The sequence below is a fragment of the Fulmarus glacialis genome, unplaced genomic scaffold (genome assembly GCF_000690835.1).
Source record: "Fulmarus glacialis isolate BGI_N327 unplaced genomic scaffold, ASM69083v1 scaffold16288, whole genome shotgun sequence".
NCBI classification, from domain to species: Eukaryota; Metazoa; Chordata; class Aves; order Procellariiformes; family Procellariidae; genus Fulmarus; species Fulmarus glacialis.
Window position 1 is genome coordinate 1,530 of NW_009227721.1, and position 17,611 is coordinate 19,140.

The following is a 17,611-nucleotide window of genomic DNA, read 5'->3' on the forward strand; positions in this document are numbered from 1 at the left end:
GGATGAGTTCCTGTGGAGCACACTCCATTAAGATATCTGAAATATCTCTTAGGTCCTTGGCCAATGTTTAATGTACACTTCCTTCTACTGAATTCCTTGCGTACAGAATTGTTGCCACAAAAGTTCCAAGTTTTCTAGATGTTGCATAGTTTACCCCGTAAGAAGTAATCCGCAATATGTCTCTACCTAATGAATTTTATGTTGTTTTTTCTTCTAATGTAAGTGTGGGAAGTATGAGGAAATAAGGTCTTAAAAATCTTGAAGAAATGCAAGAGTCATCACACGTGACAGGGCCTGTAGGTAGGGGAAAAAAAGGAAGGAATGAATTGGACATGTGAGAATGCACAGAAGTGAGGTTGAGAGCATTGTATCCACAAAAAAAAGGTAAGAGAAAGGTATTTAGACACACAGTTTAGCTCTGTCGAGCAAAATTTGTGCCAGATTTTGTCCTGAAAACTTTCAAGGAAAAACTCTCTCTGGAAGCCTGAGAATAATGGTGCCTTGTATTTTGGGAAAAGATAGGAAGGGGGTGAATGGATTTCCAGATTATTGGCATGAAGACTTGAAACCCATGTGAACAGCCAGGATTGTGTGCTGAAATCTTGTTAGCAGTCCCCTAAGCAATTACCTGGAAGCATTCTAAATGTCTGTCACAGTTTCTCAGGGTTTTGTGTCTTTAAACAGGGATGGCGCTGATGGTAGCGATGAAGGCCAGATGGCATATGGCATGAATGTAGCCATTCCTGACAGAGCTAAGGCTTCTCATAAAAATGAAGACCCGTCTGATGATGAACTGGATGAATATGATTTGGAAAATTATGATGAAGAGGAATACACAGGTAAGAAAAATTTAAATGTCAGATATGCAGTGTAAGTGAAGAACCTTTTCACTTCTTGTTGTACTCAAGACATTGGTATCCTAAAACTACACAGTGCTATGTTTCAAATGCTGGAAATTCACATTTTTAATTATTTGCTTGTGCCAGTTTCCAAAGTAATTTAGTGAGTGAAACAATTCAGTGTCCCCCTCCCTGACACTAGAACCAAGAGCAGTGTTGGAAAGACTGTCACTCCCCCTGCTGTAGTGCTGGAGCAGAGCAGCAGAAGTCCCTGAAAGCACTAAGCAAATACTGAGGTTCTTATGTTTGCAACTTGGAAGTTCATTTAGCCCACTCCTGATATTTTGCAATACAGGTAATACAGGTATTGGTACAGAAGTTTCTAACTTCACCTGTTATTGACATGTATAAAAAATGTTCTGAAATTCCCATCTAGGTGATATAAAACTTGGAGACTCTTTGGCTAGTCTGGCAGTATATGGGAGTAATGAACATGATCCTTACATCACTCTAAAAACCACTGTAAGTACTATAAAAATGTTAAATATCTTAAACAGCATAACCTTAAAAATCGGTTAAATTTTCCACACTGCCTTAGGGTCTGTAAGTGCTTGCAGTCCTTTACCAAAGGTGTGCCAGATTTTCGATCAGACGGAACTCTTTTCTTTTAAAGTTGCTTTGTGCAGTCCCCTCTACGTGTGCTTTTTACATTTAAGTCAGATGTTGAGATGAACTGGCTCATTATTTAAGCCACATGCTTCTGTGTGTGGAGGTGGTTTGTCACTTAACCTGCTAGGACCCAGAAAATGCTTGAAGAAATAACAAATCTCAGTATCTGAAGCCACTAGCGACCCAAATTAGAAAAATTCCCAGATTGCAAGACTCTTACACCTTCGACCGGTTTGTGGAAGAAACCAAGCTAAGGTGGACTCATGCTGCATGTCAAATGAGGAGTATGGCATGAAGAAATATGCCCCTGTTCATTAAGCGTATATACACAGCATACCGTGTAGTTGACTGTTGCTGCCTCTATTAGTTCTCACCAAGTATCAGACGGGAAACATCTTTGCAGGAGCGGGCTTTGTAGGAGCCCTGCAGGGGGTGAAGTCCTCTCTGGCTGCAGTCTAACACAAGCTAACTGTGTCAGCAGTGCTGTCCTGTTATGCAGCCTGTTTGTTTGTCTTTTTCTGGTGTACAGGGATGCAGCATGCAAGACATGAGGTAATCCTTCTACTCTACTTAACATGGGTATTGCCTTAGCTAAAATATTGGGTGCCTCTTCAGAAAAGATATGGAGAGATTCCAGAGAATGTCCCACAGTTTAGTTCAGAAGGGTAGATTGCAACTTTTAATTGACTTAATTTACATGGAGAGATTACAGAAATCAGTTACAAGGTGAGGTTGTATGAGAACAGACAATGTAATCTAGAGAGCAGCTAGGAGAGACTGTGATCATCTGGGGCAGGGTGATGGAGTTGGTGAATTTTTGAGACCTCTTCTAAGTAAAAAGATTCTGAGATTTTTCTGGGTGCTGTCCTTTCTATGCTATTTTGGATTTTTTACAAAGCTAGTAAGATTGAAAGAAAAGAGTAGCTGTAGGCTTCTACCACAACATCTGGTTTGTGTGTCAGGGGACTTTGTCGAACATGTGTGGCCTCAGAGAAGGAGTTATGGTGACTTCACATACTGTAACAAAGCTCAAGGAGGAAGGCATACATCTTATCTTTAAAACGAGTTCACTTGCTGTGTGCACTTTGGGGCACTGTGTGTTTTCTCTGTGTTCCACTGACTTGTTGATGATTTTTCTTTCTTCTGTGTACCAGCAGAGGAGAGAAATGCTTTAGAAGTGATTTTTACAGTCAAAGAGATATTCACACAGGGATTCAGGGAGAATATGAGCATTTATTCTGTGTCATAAAAGCTAACTTTCTTCCAGACAGAGAAAAAGTGAACACCTTTTTCTCAGGCCTTTCTTCCCACTCTCAAGTCCTTTCCTCAAATTGTGAAGGAGAATACTTTTTAGTGCTTCAACATGCATTTTATGTTGTCTTTTGGTATTTACTACTAATACTGTTGAAGACTAAGTACTGTGCAGCATTAAGTTGATTAATTCAAAGAATTGCAGTACTTGATAGAATTCAAATATTGAAAAGATGCTTGAAGTGAGTAAGAAAGAAATTAAAAGCTTGCAACAAGAAGTCCAAAAAGTCTTGCATGTGTTGTATATTTGAAGGATGGTACTGTGTTTGTGTAAGACTTTTATGTACAGTTCTTAGTTTTCCACTAAAAAAATTCCCTGAATGCCTTCCATTCCTCAGTAACAATGAAAATTAGATGAGAGGTTACATCTGTTCTGGTACAGCTGAATGCCCAGTATAGCTGTAGGCAGTATGTTTCTGGAAATATTTTCCATAAAGTAGACAATGCTTTAATGCTCTTGGAATTGCTTCCTGGATATGAGGAGCAGTTACAATATGCTTATTGTGTAAAAAGTTGTTACACTACATAAATGCTTAAGGCATGAAAGCACAAAGGAAATAAGCTATGCATGTGGGCTCTTGCTGGTGATTCTCTTTTCAGCAATGGGCTGCATCATGGTAGCCTCAAAAGGTGGTTTCATATTTGGTAATTAAACATCTCTCTAAATCCACCTAGGTCCACATAAATGGTCCTTCAGTCTATATAATAACTATTCAATCTCCCCATGATGGAATCTGGTTCCTATTGTTCTCTGTTTACCACCATAAGATGGTTTTAGGCGCGTGGACAGCAGGGTGTTGGATTTTGAGTGTTTTCAGTTATGGTTAAAAGTTATTACTGATACAGCCTTTTGGACGTGTGTAGTTTTGTGCGTTTATGTGCTTTGCTTAACATCTGTTGTCCTCTCCTTTTTGCTGTTCAGGATCAATATGAACAGGAGGACTTCTTGATTAAGCCCAGTGACAATCTTGTCCTTTGTGGCAGAGCTGATAAAGACTGCTGTAGTTTGGAGGTCCATGGTAAGTAACATAGGATTTGTTCCTTACAGTGAACTTAGGGAATATGTCTTGCCTATCCTGTTCCATAGGGCTGTGTAGAAGGCGGGGAGGTGTTTTATCGAAGTTTTTTTTCTCCCCATCTGCCCTGTGTGCTTTGTCCTCTTTTCCTACGTCATGGTGCTTTAGCCACTTTCCAGAACTAGACTATTTAACGTGGAGTTACTGTTATTTAGAGGATAGTGTGCCTTTATCAGGCTGTATAGCATTTCCTTTCCTTATTTCATTCCTAATGACACTTAGAAAATACTATGGCATTTTTATTTTCTGAACATACGATCTTTCCTCCAAACAGCCTTACTTTCCATATCATGCAAGCTTCCTCTAGTGGTTTGTTGTTGGGTTTTTTTTCCTTGCTTTCTCCTTGCTTCTTTAAATGTGCTTTCCACTGCTAGGAGTAGAAGAGTCAGCACCTTTATCATCTTAGTTTTTAGAAGAGATGATCCTTAATAAGGTCTGAATACCACTTGTTCTAGAGATGGGTTTAGTTTTACTGTGTAAAAGATTTTTCTGTTGCAGCAAGGAGTACTACTGAGTGTGCTGAAGTTACCATCTTTTCTTACGGTGGTTCTTTGGGGGAATGTTTCTGGCTACGTCTGCCACGGTACATGTTTGTGCAAGCAAAGTATTCTGTTTTAAGAAAACAGCAAGACCAAAGTGTTTGAAGGCATATCTTCAGATATCAGCATCTGGCATTTTCTGTATCTGGAGGTGTTTACAAATTTTATTAACTGTGTTATTTTCCCTATATAAACTTATAAAACAATAGCACAGGCTTCTGCAGTTTATAGCATTGGGTAGCCCTGTCTTACTTAATTACTAAGACTGCTTAGTTAATTGAAGACTTATCTGAACATCTGTCACATGCACTCAAAAATGGCACAGTGATTTTGTGTGTGTCATGATACCATTTTATTAAAATAATTAATGGGTTTTGTCTGCTATCCAGTTAGTAAATTCTTTTATTATAAGGAGAAAAATAGCTGGCTAAAGGGAATGCTATGTTTAGTGTATGGTTGCTTTACCAAAACTCTTCCTGTGTCTCAGTTACAACCTGCTAAAGGTAACTTCGTCTGACTTCTTCAGCTTCCTTTAATTTGACAACTGTTTGTCTTTTACCTTCATTTTCCCTTTGATTGCATCTGGAATTATTTCTTTTTTTTTAAATTGCTGATTCTGTAAAATGACTGCCTAAACCTTCATTAATGTATCCTGATGTAGAAAGTGGTGTTGGTGGATACGGAGCATCTATTTTGAAGCGATCTTACAAACAAAGTAGCGTAGTATGCTAGGAATAAAGTGTCTAAGCTTTGCTAAACTTGTCACTTCTTTATCTAAAGTACACAGGAGTATGTTTGTTTGTTTTGTGTAATTCTGTGAGGCATAACATTAGTGCTTGGAGGCTCTGGCCTCCACACTAAAACTCTGAACACATTGCGAATTTACATTCTAGATCTCCTTGACAATTTAGTGTTTGCCACATCTGCCTTTTGCAGGAGTGAACTGTTTATAGTTGCTTGCTTTTCCTCTTCACTGATGTCTTGTATATCTTTAATTCTTTTTCAGTTTATAATCATGAAGAGAACTCATTTTATGTACATCATGATATTATCTTGCCTGCTTACCCTCTAAGTCTGGAATGGTTGAATTTTGATCCTAGTCCCGATGAATCAGTAGGTAAATTACAAATGATATTGTAAATGTCCAGTTAAATAATTTTTGCCTGAAAAGCATATAAACGTAATGTTGTCACTAAGTAATTTCCTCCAGTGGTATGAACAGAAACCAAGATACTAAGATGGAAAAACTGAATATCATTTTTTTTGGTTTGGTGATATAGTCATCTTAGTGATGCTGCCACAAGTGATTTGACTAAAACACTGGTTTTATTACAAATAATTAAGTTATTGTCAATTAGCAGACCAGAGCAAACCCTTCTCTAACCTGCTTTATTTTCCATTTGCAAATGAAAGGTTGCTTTTGTTCAAAATCGTTATGGCCAATGCAGTTGATTAACTGTAAAACACAGAAAAATTTATATATATTTATGTATTTAGTAACCTTTTTCCTGTGTTTTACAGATTTTTTTTTTTTCCCCCATAGCACAGGGAATGTGTTTTTTGGTTTTTTTTCCCTTAAAAATACCAAACAAAACATGTGGAAGTTTATACAGCTTCTTTGAACAGTTATTTGTACTGAAGGGGAGTGTATTGGAGAGCAAGTAAATTTTTTTCTGACAACATCTGCTGTCAGTTAATATTTTTAAATTGCTCCCTGTCAGTTATAATCATCAAAGATGTTCAAATAGAAGATTCTGGCACAGAAGTTTTGCTTAATCAAAGAAATAAGCAACAGCTGTTTCATAAATAAATGTGGTTGCATTTGGGTTTCTGCTTGTAGGAAATTATGTTGCAGTGGGTAACATGACCCCGGTTATTGACATTTGGGACCTTGATATAGTAGAATCCTTAGAACCAGTCTTTTCTCTTGGAGGCAAGAAAGAGGAAAAGAAGAAAAAGAAAGGAAAGAAAGTAAGTATTGCAAAATGGTTTATCTGGTTGGATGGAGGAAACTTAGAGCAAGGATAATGTTGTTATTACTTTTTTTCCTACACTGAAAAAATCATAGTTAATCTGGTTTAATTCCGTCTGTCATGTTGAAAGATGGTGTTTAGACGGGTCACAGAAGATAATGTCATGATCGTCTGTGATAGGTTAAAATTAGTATTTTCCTGTGACTCAGAGAGTTGAAAAGGCATTAAGCAATAAAGGACAAGGTTGACACTAATAAAATACATTTACTTGGGATTCACCTCTGTTAGCTTTATCTATCTAAAATTTAAGCATATTTTAAGCTAGTCATCGAGATTGTCTAAGGTGAATGCATAAAGACACCCCCAGAGAATGGCTGAGTTTCTTTTAGTGGACTGCAGAGAAAACCTTAACTACCAAAGAGGAGGACTGAGGTTTAGACTGGATGCTAAGTTATGTGAGATGAATCTGACCCTCACTGTATGCCTGAATGTGGTGTTATGATTTGTCCAAATTCTTTGGTAAAACAAGTATGGAAGATAACAGAACTTAAATCTTCCTAGGTTTTGCTTATAGTGGGTGCTTCAGGTAGTGCTTAAAGACTCCCTAAAGTAAATAGGGAAGGTGAGCACTGGGTACATAGCTAATCTTGGTTTCCCAAACAAAGGAGCACTGCAGCGTTAGTCAGCTAAAGAACCACTCTGTGTAATTGCAAAGGGGGTTTACTTCTTGAGTTCTCAGACCTTCTGGTTTTAAAAACAATAGAAAAAATATCCTTGGAAGGGGAATTTGTTTTGTGAAACTTGCTTCTGAAAATCACTGACTTATCAGAATTGCTATTGAAGATACCATTCATAAATGTTACCTCAATTTGAAATGCTGATTGTTCTCTGTACGGATAATTAAAGCCTGGAATTAACAGAAGAGGAATGGGGTGGCTTATGGGTGGTTTCCAGTTGCTGTCCCAATAAACTTTGAAGCTTAATCATTTTAAATTAGAATTTGTAGGAGCTGGCAGTTACAAGGACCTAAAGCTGAGTTAATTGGGAGGGAGAGGGAGTTGCCAGGAGTGTTTAGAAAGAAGCTGGAGAAGCTTCACATTAGCTGGAGACAATGAAATTTCTGACTAGCCTGAAGGGAGTAATCAGCTCTGTAAGCCCACCAGCTGTGAATGGAACAATCTGAGATCTGGGGTAGGAGGTGAAGCGTAGGTACTGCAGAGACAGTTCTACCAAAAGCCTTGTTGCAGCAAGTGAGAATAATTTAAAACAGGAAGTTGTTTGTGAAGGCGTTAAGGAGTTCGTACTAATGTGTTGTAATGCTTGATTTCTGTTGAAGCTGTAATTTTCAAAAGTATGTTGTATCTGCATACACAGAGTTTATCTTCAGAAGGGACAGTGAAAGGACATACTGATGCTGTGCTTGATCTTTCATGGAATAAACAAAGCAGGTAAAAGAACACTTGAATAACAATGGATGGTTACAAATTTGTATACTTAGGCTTACATTTTTCACACAAATTCAAAATCTTATGTAGTATGACATTGAACTTGAAAGCAGTGCTGAAATGAATCATTTCTCAAAAATACCCCCCCCCCCCTTTTTTTTTTTAACTAGAAGTTAAAAGTTGTATTTTTTTAAAAACCTATATATTGCTGCAGATCACTTTTTGTTTGCAAGTTGCCCAGATGAGGGCAGGGCTAAGGTGGGTCTAAGCCATTTGATATATTGGCTACATTTAAGTCAGATGCACAAATTGGAGAAGCAGAAGGGCTGCCCTCATCTGTCCCCATCTGCCAATGACCTAGAACACCATTTCAACAGATAGAAGTAGATTTATAGAAGGAAGTCCTTGCTAAGCTGTTTTTTTTTTTTCCTTTGGCTTTTGCCTCAGAGCTGTGAACAGAAAAGAAAGTGTAAAAGCCTTAATAGCACAGTTATAGAAATGCCTCTGACCTTTGGGTTATCCTAGGCAGAGAGAATTCCCTGTTGCCTGAATGAACTAGCAATGAAGTGCTGCTATTGAAGCAACAAAAAGCTGGCCCATCTTGGGGGCGAGGTCAAGGACAAGGTGCTGACAGAAATAAAGATGCTGCGGTTTTTCATCACTTAGGTGGTTTTTAACAGTTCAGCTGTCAGAGGATCCTCAGCATGGGCCTTGAAACTGTTCCAGTTAGACACACGCTGATTTTTTTTTTTTTTTTTTTTTCTTCTGTCATAAATGTCTCTGAAGATACACATAGTCAACTCCGCATGCTCCTGCTGAGCAGGTATAAGCCTTCACTTACAATGCTTTGTTATCTAGATACTGAAGAAGGAAACACCCACCTAGACAGGTAGTAAATGTGCATAAATTGCACTCTTAATTTACAGTGCGTTGTCTATTGTTCTTAAATTATACATATGCACAGTGTGGTAGTGATCATCCCATGACTGTTACAAAAGAGTAGCTTTCATGTACCTAGAAATGGTTGTCTGGTGATAATATAGAGACAAAGTCACAAAAATTACGTCAGAATAGTTAAGTGTCTGGATGCATAATTCTGCAATGTGCTGAGTTATGAACTCATTGGTACTGGTCGATCTTTCAGAAAATAAAAACAGCCTTGAAGTGGGAAGCTTGGGGGCTCCTTGGAGCAGCTATATTTAAATGTTTTTTTGTTGTTTTTTTTTAAGCAAGACATACTGTGACAGCTCTCTATAAATAACTTTCTGCCTATAAGTCATAATGATGTTACTGTAAAATGTTCTCATACCCTTCACTATGCTTTTTCTTAACTTTCCCTTGAAACATTGTTTGGGAGAACAGTGTTTCCAGGAGAATGTTAGCTCTTTCAGTCAGAAACACTTGGTTAGTATTAAAAAAGGTGTCGGGGGAGCAGAAACAGCATGTTGAGGTAATAGATCTGTTTTTAAGAGCAATGGTAGAATTGTACTGTGTATTTGACAGGCCTTTGGGAATGTTTTGAGTTTTTTCTGATTAAACTCCTAAGCTGTGTGTTTATTGCTTTAACACAATTGGTCAAATATAAGTTGAAATGGGGGATCTGTAAATTAACTAAAATGTTAGCGGTTCCTTTCAGCATTCTCTGAAGGATGTACAGTGTTGGGTCTTCAGTAGTTATATGAACTCTCAGATATTGGAGAGCAAAATATTTTAAAACCAGGTTTGTCTGGCTCTTGGCTGTATGCATATGCAAATAAAACTAAGTTGCATAGGTAATGTTTAAAAATACTATCTTAATGTCAAAGGAAAGGAAGTGTTTAAAAGCCTTTCTTGCTTTGTTTTGTTCAAGAAATCTTCCAATAAATGATATTTTAAGGGGGGAGGGGGGGAATACAAGCAAAACTGTCACTTATTACTGTAAGTGTTGCACTAATATAATGTAATATAGCCTGTTTGTAGTCTTTACTTGTAACTTAGAATTACCTTGAAGGAGTTATCCCTCAGGTGTGAGATATATAGTCTATAGACCAGAGTGTACTTGATCTCAGAATCAGGCTCGGTATGTATTTTGGACTTTTGACTATTATTTGTTTCTATCTGTGTAAAGATTTTTAAAATTTTTTTTTTGATCCATTATCAGGAATGTTTTAGCAAGTGCATCTGCTGACAATACTGTGATTCTGTGGGACATGTCTGTGGGTAAGCCAGCAGCCAGCCTGATGCTACATACAGACAAGGTATGTAATAATTGCTATGTTTCTTCCACTGTAAAATGAGAAAAAAAAAAAGAGAAAAAATAACTGCAGTTTTTCATTAGCCGCTTGGTAGTGAACCCTTAGAGCAACAATTCTGTCATTTTCTAACAACTGTGTAGAATTCTTTAAATTTCTGAATTAGTTGCTTTGGCAAACAACACTGTATTTGCTTTTAAAAATGTTATTTAACTTATCCTTTAGAAAGTTTGCAAAGATTTACAGCAGTTTTTAAAATGCCTTTTGTGTGAAAGCCCTGATGGTTGGGAATCTAATAGTGCTGGTATAAGCTACAAAAAGTAGATCTCTCAGCATAGGTCAAATAGTAACTCTCTCTTAAGGAAACAATGAGTGTCGGTTACAGTTTGTTCTAGGTAAGAAAGGTTTAAAATAAATGATACTAAAATACCATAGTGATGGGTACTTCAGAAATGAATTCATCTTATAGTAATTAAAATGTGAAAGTTAGTTATTAATAGCTATAACCTTATTTTGCTGTTAACAAAGTCACTGCCCTTGGCAAACTCCTGATTTTCATTTTTGCTAACATCTGCATTTTCCCCCAAACTGGAAGCAGATATTCTTTTACCTCCTCCAGCTTATTTGTTTTAATATCTAGGGCAGAAAGGAAACGTGTGGTTCTGTTCAGTTAAATTATATGGGAAAATATGTTGTTTCTACTGGGTGGGGGTGTTTGAAATAAAAGTAATGTGCATCTCTTGCACTGTTTTATGAGAAATCTGAGTATCAACAAGCTTAATAGGAGTTTTTTTGGGGGGAAATGTGCTGGTTTTGGGAAAGAGGGGTTGTGCTCTGTTTGTTCAAAGAAAGTTCCTGTATATATGTGTTATATCTCAATGCTTTTTTTTTTTTAAATAAAATCTTCTGTTATCTAGGTCCAGACAGTGCAATTTCATCCGTTTGAAACTCAGACCCTTATTTCTGGATCTTACGATAAGTATGTCAGGGTAATATTTCAAATGTTACATATAGGGAGGGTATTAGTATTGAATTAAGCCTGTTAAGTTGCCTCATGTTTTTCTTTTCATTTGCTTACAACTGTGGCAGATTTGAGTAATGCTATTTTTTTTTCCAGTAAGTTAGCCAGGTTTGTATGTGGCCAAAATGTAGTTTTCCTTACCTCTTTCTCAGGACTAGCCAAATCCTTTAACCATCTGGACTGACATTTTCTGTGCCAGGTGTCTGCTCCAAACTGAATTTATTTCTTAATTTGGCCTTGCGGCATTTTCTGCATGTGGAATGTGTCACTGGCCCTTCCTGTGAAAACTCGTCAAGGTTTTGCCAAGCTGTAAGACCAGGATGGGGGCATGAGGGACTTCAGATCCCAGTCCGCTCCCTACGGCCTCTATTGATAGGCGTGCCATAGCCAAAGTTTAACAGGCTATCTCCTGTGATTGCAGCCTGGAGATGCTGTGGAATGCACAAGTGTCTGCACACTTGGACTAGCTCTGTAACTTCTAGTTTTTATAAGCCTGCCAGCCAAAAAGGTTTCCCTCTGTTCTCCCATCTCCTAGGGGTAACTTCTTAATTTTGTTCTATAACCATGATTTTTTTTATATAATTTTTTTTATTCTGCTTTTAAGACTTTGTCCTTGTGTTATTTAAAGACTTGTCAACCTTTAGCCAAGCCTTTATGTTCTCTGGCTTGTATCATGCTCTTGCTACATCTGCTTAAGTAAAAGTGTCGGAGAAAAACCTTTTGGTTTTGTTAGGAACCTGTTTCTGTCCACTTTCCTCCCCCTTGACTTCCTTCTGTAAAAAATAAGAAAAAAGTCCAAACACTGAGACCAGCTTCTCAATCCCTTTTTAGCTAGCCCTTTGATCCCACGGACACCTATAAACCAGTGTACTGTCTATAAACTAGTAGACTGTCTTTGTGGATTTTTCCTGTAAAGCTTCCCAGGACCACAGGCTATTCAATGAATACTGGCAGATGCCTTCATAACCTGAAAGTCAGACCGTTAAAAATTGCATATGTACTAAAACTGTTGCTGTAAAATGCCTGGTAAAAGAGCTGAGACATCTAGATCACATTTCTTTGGCTTTAATTATAGGATAGAGTGGGAGTGGGTTACATTGTGGATGTAAATTGTGGTGAGATGTTGCGAGAGTGACATCATCGCTCCTTTCTTGCATTTGCATCCAGGAGCTTTTTGAGTTGGGACAGATTCTGCCACCACTGGGCTGAGCACAAGCTTGTAAAGAAACCCAGAGGACCCACTAACTCCCATCTGCTCTTTCTCCTTTTTGGAGCAGCATTTCCCTAACCACTTGTAAAGATTTTTTTTTTTTTATTAAAGCATATTTGAAAATGTTTGTATACGTATTGCAAATTGATTTCCTAATTGGTGCATTATTTTGAACAGTAATTACTTGACTTTACTGAAGTCTGTTCATAATTAAGTTATATATTTGCGTAATTATGGTCTCCTGTATGATACGTATCTTATGTATTGAGCAAATTCGAGCTCTGTTTGCTTAAATAGAATGGCTGTTTGTAACTAAGATGAAACTTTGAAGCATATGGAAAAAGCTTGTGCTTATCTGAGAAATTTTCGTCTGTTACTGAGTTGGAAGACTAAATAGTGAAGTTGTTTCCATTTTAATTTTTGAATTGTAGTTTACATGGACCTTCTGTAGATGCCAATGGTAAAACAAACTTCATAAAGTATTCTGCCATGATTTAATTTTTTTTTCTTAATTTCCTATCCCTTTTTCCCATAGATCAGCTGTGCTGTATGATTGCAGAAACCCACAAGATAACCATCGAATGTGGCGGTTTAGTGGTCAGGTTGAAAGAGTAACCTGGAATCATTTTTCACCTTGTAATTTCTTAGTGAGTACATGCTCTTTTATTCTTGGTCTGTTGACTGTTGCCGCTTCATTTAACCTGTATTTTTATGTTCATAATGTTTCTGAATCATATAATGGACCTGATGGACAGTTGGACTGTTGGCGTAGAAGAGCAATCGGTGCTGATGCATTTTCACTCCAGAGGTGGCTTCTTTGCAATGTTGTTAGTGTTCATTTCCTTTGCATAGTTGCTGTTGTGTTTCATGTAACGATGCAATTGCAGCTGAGAAGCAGCTAATTAGAACTTAAGGTCCTGAATATTAAGTCCGTTTTTCAAACCAGCGCTAGAGGGCACTGTCCTCCTATCTGATATGGAGTAAAAACACCTTGGTTTTGTCGAGATTTTTATAATAAAACTTTTAAACAGAATTTAAAAACAAATCTTTTTTATTATCTCAATGGCTGTCTCAACAGTTCTCTGTTGCTTTGTGTATACAGCCAAGAAAAGCAGTTGCTCAGTTCTGTTGGGTTTATGATGTAGATTTCTCTCAGTATAATCACACTTAGCTTTGCACAGGGCTATTACGCAGCCACAGGATGGCTCCAAAAAGTTTGAACTGACAACTGAGAGACTAAAGGCTCTGTATTTCATTGCCTAACGAGAAAGCCAGGCTTAGTAGTGCAACCATCTTCAAAATGCAATTTAAGAAATTTGTATAGGATTAAGACTTCCATGTAAGTCCCTGCAGCATAGTTTAGGTATGTAGAGTAGTTCAGGCACCAGCTGGATGGAGTCTGACTTTGGGGATGCAGAACTGTGTACACTGTGTAATATGCCCTACCGAGAAGTAGTGTAAGTCTGTCTCAAATCACAGGCATTTAATAGAAGGTGGGTATTATTTCATAGGAGCTTTTTTCCAAATGAGTGACTACAGCTGTTTGTTTTTAAAATGTTGTTGTTTCCTTAGGCAAGCACAGAGGATGGCTTTGTGTACTGTCTGGATGCTCGTTCTGATAAGCCTCTGTTTACTCTGAAAGCTCACGATGAAGAGGTGTCAGGTAAATTTTGTGTGTGTGTTGTGTTTGTCCCCAGTGGCGAGGCACATCTGGAAGATGTCTTTAACCGATGTGGCTGAGGTGGTAGTGATTCCTTGCTTAACAAATAAGAGTTGTGCATACTAATCATGGGTAGCTGGCGCATGAAACAATCTCCACTGAGAAGCCATTGTAAGCAAAGTATTTTAACAACAGTGAACTTTTCTCAGTGAACGAGAAAATGAATGAATGAATAATGAGAATGAATAAGCCTGTCAAAACAGATCTGTTCACTTAGGACACACTCCCTGTGTTTTTTGGGTGAGGAAGAACAAAAGCTATGCAGTCTGGTCCAGGATTATGAACTATAATGTTTACCATCGCTAGCCGTAATTATTTTATACTGACGTTCACTCTGGAGATGATTTAGGTATGGCACATGGGAAGGTTTTCACACTGCCTCCTTTAGGCTACTTCAATTGATCAGCGTAGGAGCTTCTAAATAGCAACTTGAAGCACCTGATTAGGTGTCTAAAATGAGATCGTATGAATATGCCCCATCGTCTTGGATAGCAAAAGAGATGGTCCTTGGGAAATGAATGAAGAAAACTACCCGGAGAAGCCAGATTATGTGAAGGAAGAGGCAGAACAATCTCATCTTTGCACTGTTACTGTTGTTGGGCTGAGAGACAAAAGAGGCCTACCTGAAGTCAGTTTGTTCTCACTACAGGGAGCAGTGGCAGCAGGAAGCTTTCCTCAACTTTTTGCTCCTTTCTGCTGGAACAGAGTTTAGTGTGAGGAGAAATTAGGTTTGTTGTCATGAGCTCAAAATGTATCCTCATCTCTGTGAAATAGTGGTTACCTGGTGCTCTCACACTGCTGCACTCTTAATCTTGCAGGGCTACAACTAAGCAGTCAGATCAAAGGGTGCCTTGTGACATCATCTGCTGACAAATACGTGAAAATCTGGGATATCTTGGGAGACAGACCAAGTTTAATCCATTCCAGGAATATGAAAATGGTAGAGTAATACTTATTTATTGATTCCAAGAAGTTTTATATATAAACTATGTCTGCTTAATCTTTTTTGTCCAACTTGAATCTTGTTTTAGATAACGTAACATCTTTTAGGAAAAAAAAATAATCACATCTCTGTATTCTGAGTAAATCATGCTCATTAAAGTGCAGTATTCAATTCAACATGTAATTGGCAGACTGCTTCAAAGCTTCAGACCTGAATACCTGATACAATGTTCTGAGTAGAACTACAGGTACTCCAACGTGTATCTGCCAGGTTCAAGACAAAGATGCGATTTACTGTTTGTAATTAGCACTCTTGACTTCAATTTTGTGTCTTTACAAAATAAGTTTCAGGAAACTTACAGAGTTCACATTTGTTATGGCTTGCTTGGTGAAAGTATTTTCAGATGACAAATTCATTTGATATTTAAAAAAAAAATCCTCCTCTTTCTGCCTCCCTCCCAGGGTGTTCTCTTCTGCGCAGCTTGCTGTCCTGACTTCCCGTTTGTTTTTGCCTTTGGAGGAGAGCGAGAAGGGCTGCGTGTTTGGGATGTAAGCAAGATTTCTGCAGGTAACATTCTCATTTCTTCGACTCTTGTGGTTCTCCCCTTGCCCCCAGGGTATATTTGTATATTCAGTAATGTATTGTGGCTCTGAGAGAAACTGTAGGTTAATATTTTTAAATACTCCAAGAGTGCGTTTGTGTTCATGTTTTCAGCTTCAAAAAATGTGGGTTTTTTCTAACTTGGAGAACTGTGTTTATTTTCTTGTAGCTGAAGTATAATACCTGATTTCTTACAATACCTATGTTTTAATTTTTTCTTAATGCTTCTGGTGTAATCAAGTATCGTATTCTTGATTACCTGTAGGAATAAAACTGAGGACTGGTTTTGATCGGTTGTCATAGCTACGTGTAACTAAATGGCATGAATTTTTGGAGGAGGCTTTTAAGAGCTTGGTGGAAACCAGAGGACTAAAACCAGAAATAACTTATTTAAACTTAATGTTTTGCTCTACAACACTCATCCATTTCACAGTACCTAGGTACAGGAATTATGCGCAGGGAATCCTCTAGAGGTGCTCTCGGGGAGAAATAACAGGACTTGTAATTTAAGTACCATATGCGGGAGATTGTTCTGACGTGTAAGCTTCAACTCCCTACTCGGGGTAAGGGGGAGAGCTTTTAAACTGTACCAGGTTAAGATTTCCATCCCGTGATGTTCACCACGCTATACCTGCTGTACTCCTCTTGTCTCTGGAACAGTAACATGTAAGCAATCCCCTGTCTGTGTTGCAGTGAATGAAGTTTTTGGAAACAGAGAGAGACTTGTTCTGGCAAGTGCCAACTCTGTGGCTTGCAGCTCCATGGCTGGCAGTAGCAGCAACGATTCGGAGACAGCAATGGAATCGTGATGGACCAAACATCACAAAATCAAAGTAATTAATGGGACTACTACTAATGTGCATTCTACAAATCCCCGTTTGGTGAGAGTTCATAGAAATTACTCTAGTGTCTTGCAATCTGCAGGCTTCTTCATCTCAGACAAAGAAACACGGTGATGTGGTTAAGCTCTTCAGTGGGCACTTCTAAGTTCCCGCCTCTATGATTGGCTTTGAAAGATTAAATTACTTGCTTTTGCCTGAGATGATGATCCCTGAAACAGGGGCTACTATGTGGAAAGTTGATATAGAAAATGAAATGGTCACTAGAAAAGTGTCCTGCTGCTACCAGAAGTTTGTTGAATACTGCAAAGAAGGTAAATATCTTCTAAAGGCATAAGGAAAAATACTTCAGACCACAGTTGTGTAATAAATAAAAAAAAGCTGAATGAAATGACAAGTGTAAATAGATAATTTATCCTTAATTTAAGGCTAGATTTGCAGCCTTCTAATAGAGATTTTAAAAGTTCTTCTATGTAACTTTAAGTCTTGAGAGTATTTCTTGAGCATAAGTTGGAGTCCCCCAGTAGAATCTTGAAATGTATTTGTTAACACCTCAGATCACCAATATCAAACCAAAAATACCCCAGCTGTATCCCATCAAGAGTTTCTTTTCCCTGGTTCCACAGCACCTGAAGCTTATGGATGAGAATGAGAGGCTGTCAGGACACAAAGCGAGGGTGAAAGCTGTCTGTGTTACGTACTCATGTTCTTAACTCCTCCCAGGCATTTCTGCCTGAAACCTGAAGGCACAGAGGAACGTTTTGAGTGTCAGCCTAGCCACTGACTTAGACGCTTTGTTTATAGCATCAGGAACCTAGTCAAGGAATGTGACTCAAACAATTTCCTCACATTTAAAATGAACACCCAAGTGCCTTACCCCAGGCCAGATGTTAAATGATACGCTTATCCTCCTGTGAAGTGCTTCCCTCTCCACACACTGGAAGGTGTCTGTTGAAGTTCTGCTCCTGCAAAAATGCCCTGGGTATTAAAGCAACTGGTATCAAAGCAGCCGTAGTGTCAGTGCATGTAGGTGACAGGATCTTACCACTGCCTTCCACCCGAGTTCATTATAACTCATTCTGGTGAAGTAAAACAGATAAATTGTGTCAGTACAAACTGCAGATGGGGAAAAGGCAGGGCTGCAGGTTTCTTTCCCCTCCCTTGAAGTTAACTGGCTGCTTCTAAATCCAGTTTA

General features: G+C 38.2%; 1 protein-coding gene across 1 annotated transcript; it reads left to right on the plus strand.

Moving 5' to 3' along the window:
• The first annotated feature begins 688 nt into the window (after nucleotides 1-688).
• PWP1 (PWP1 homolog (S. cerevisiae)) lies at nucleotides 689-16,618 on the plus strand. The gene is made up of 13 exons (XM_009583258.1): nucleotides 689-839; nucleotides 1,276-1,361; nucleotides 3,742-3,838; nucleotides 5,441-5,551; nucleotides 6,275-6,405; nucleotides 7,782-7,855; nucleotides 9,993-10,089; nucleotides 11,001-11,062; nucleotides 12,850-12,961; nucleotides 13,887-13,977; nucleotides 14,853-14,974; nucleotides 15,439-15,544; nucleotides 16,271-16,618. The coding sequence occupies exons 1-13, from the start codon at nucleotides 716-718 to the stop codon at nucleotides 16,384-16,386; spliced, it is 1,329 nt and encodes a 442-aa protein (XP_009581553.1). The 5' UTR covers nucleotides 689-715; the 3' UTR covers nucleotides 16,387-16,618.
• The last annotated feature ends 993 nt before the right edge of the window (nucleotides 16,619-17,611 follow it).

What these genes read in the sequence shown, in the direction of transcription:
- PWP1 (XM_009583258.1), top strand. Translation starts at nt 716, where the DNA reads ATGGCATATGGCATGAATGTAGCCATTCCTGACAGAGCTAAGGCTTCT. An exon ending in ACATCACTCTAAAAACCACT is followed by an intron (nt 1,362 to 3,741) that starts GTAAGTACTATA and finishes TTTGCTGTTCAG; the next exon opens with GATCAATATGAACAGGAGGA. An exon ending in CTGTAGTTTGGAGGTCCATG is followed by an intron (nt 3,839 to 5,440) that starts GTAAGTAACATA and finishes ATTCTTTTTCAG; the next exon opens with TTTATAATCATGAAGAGAAC.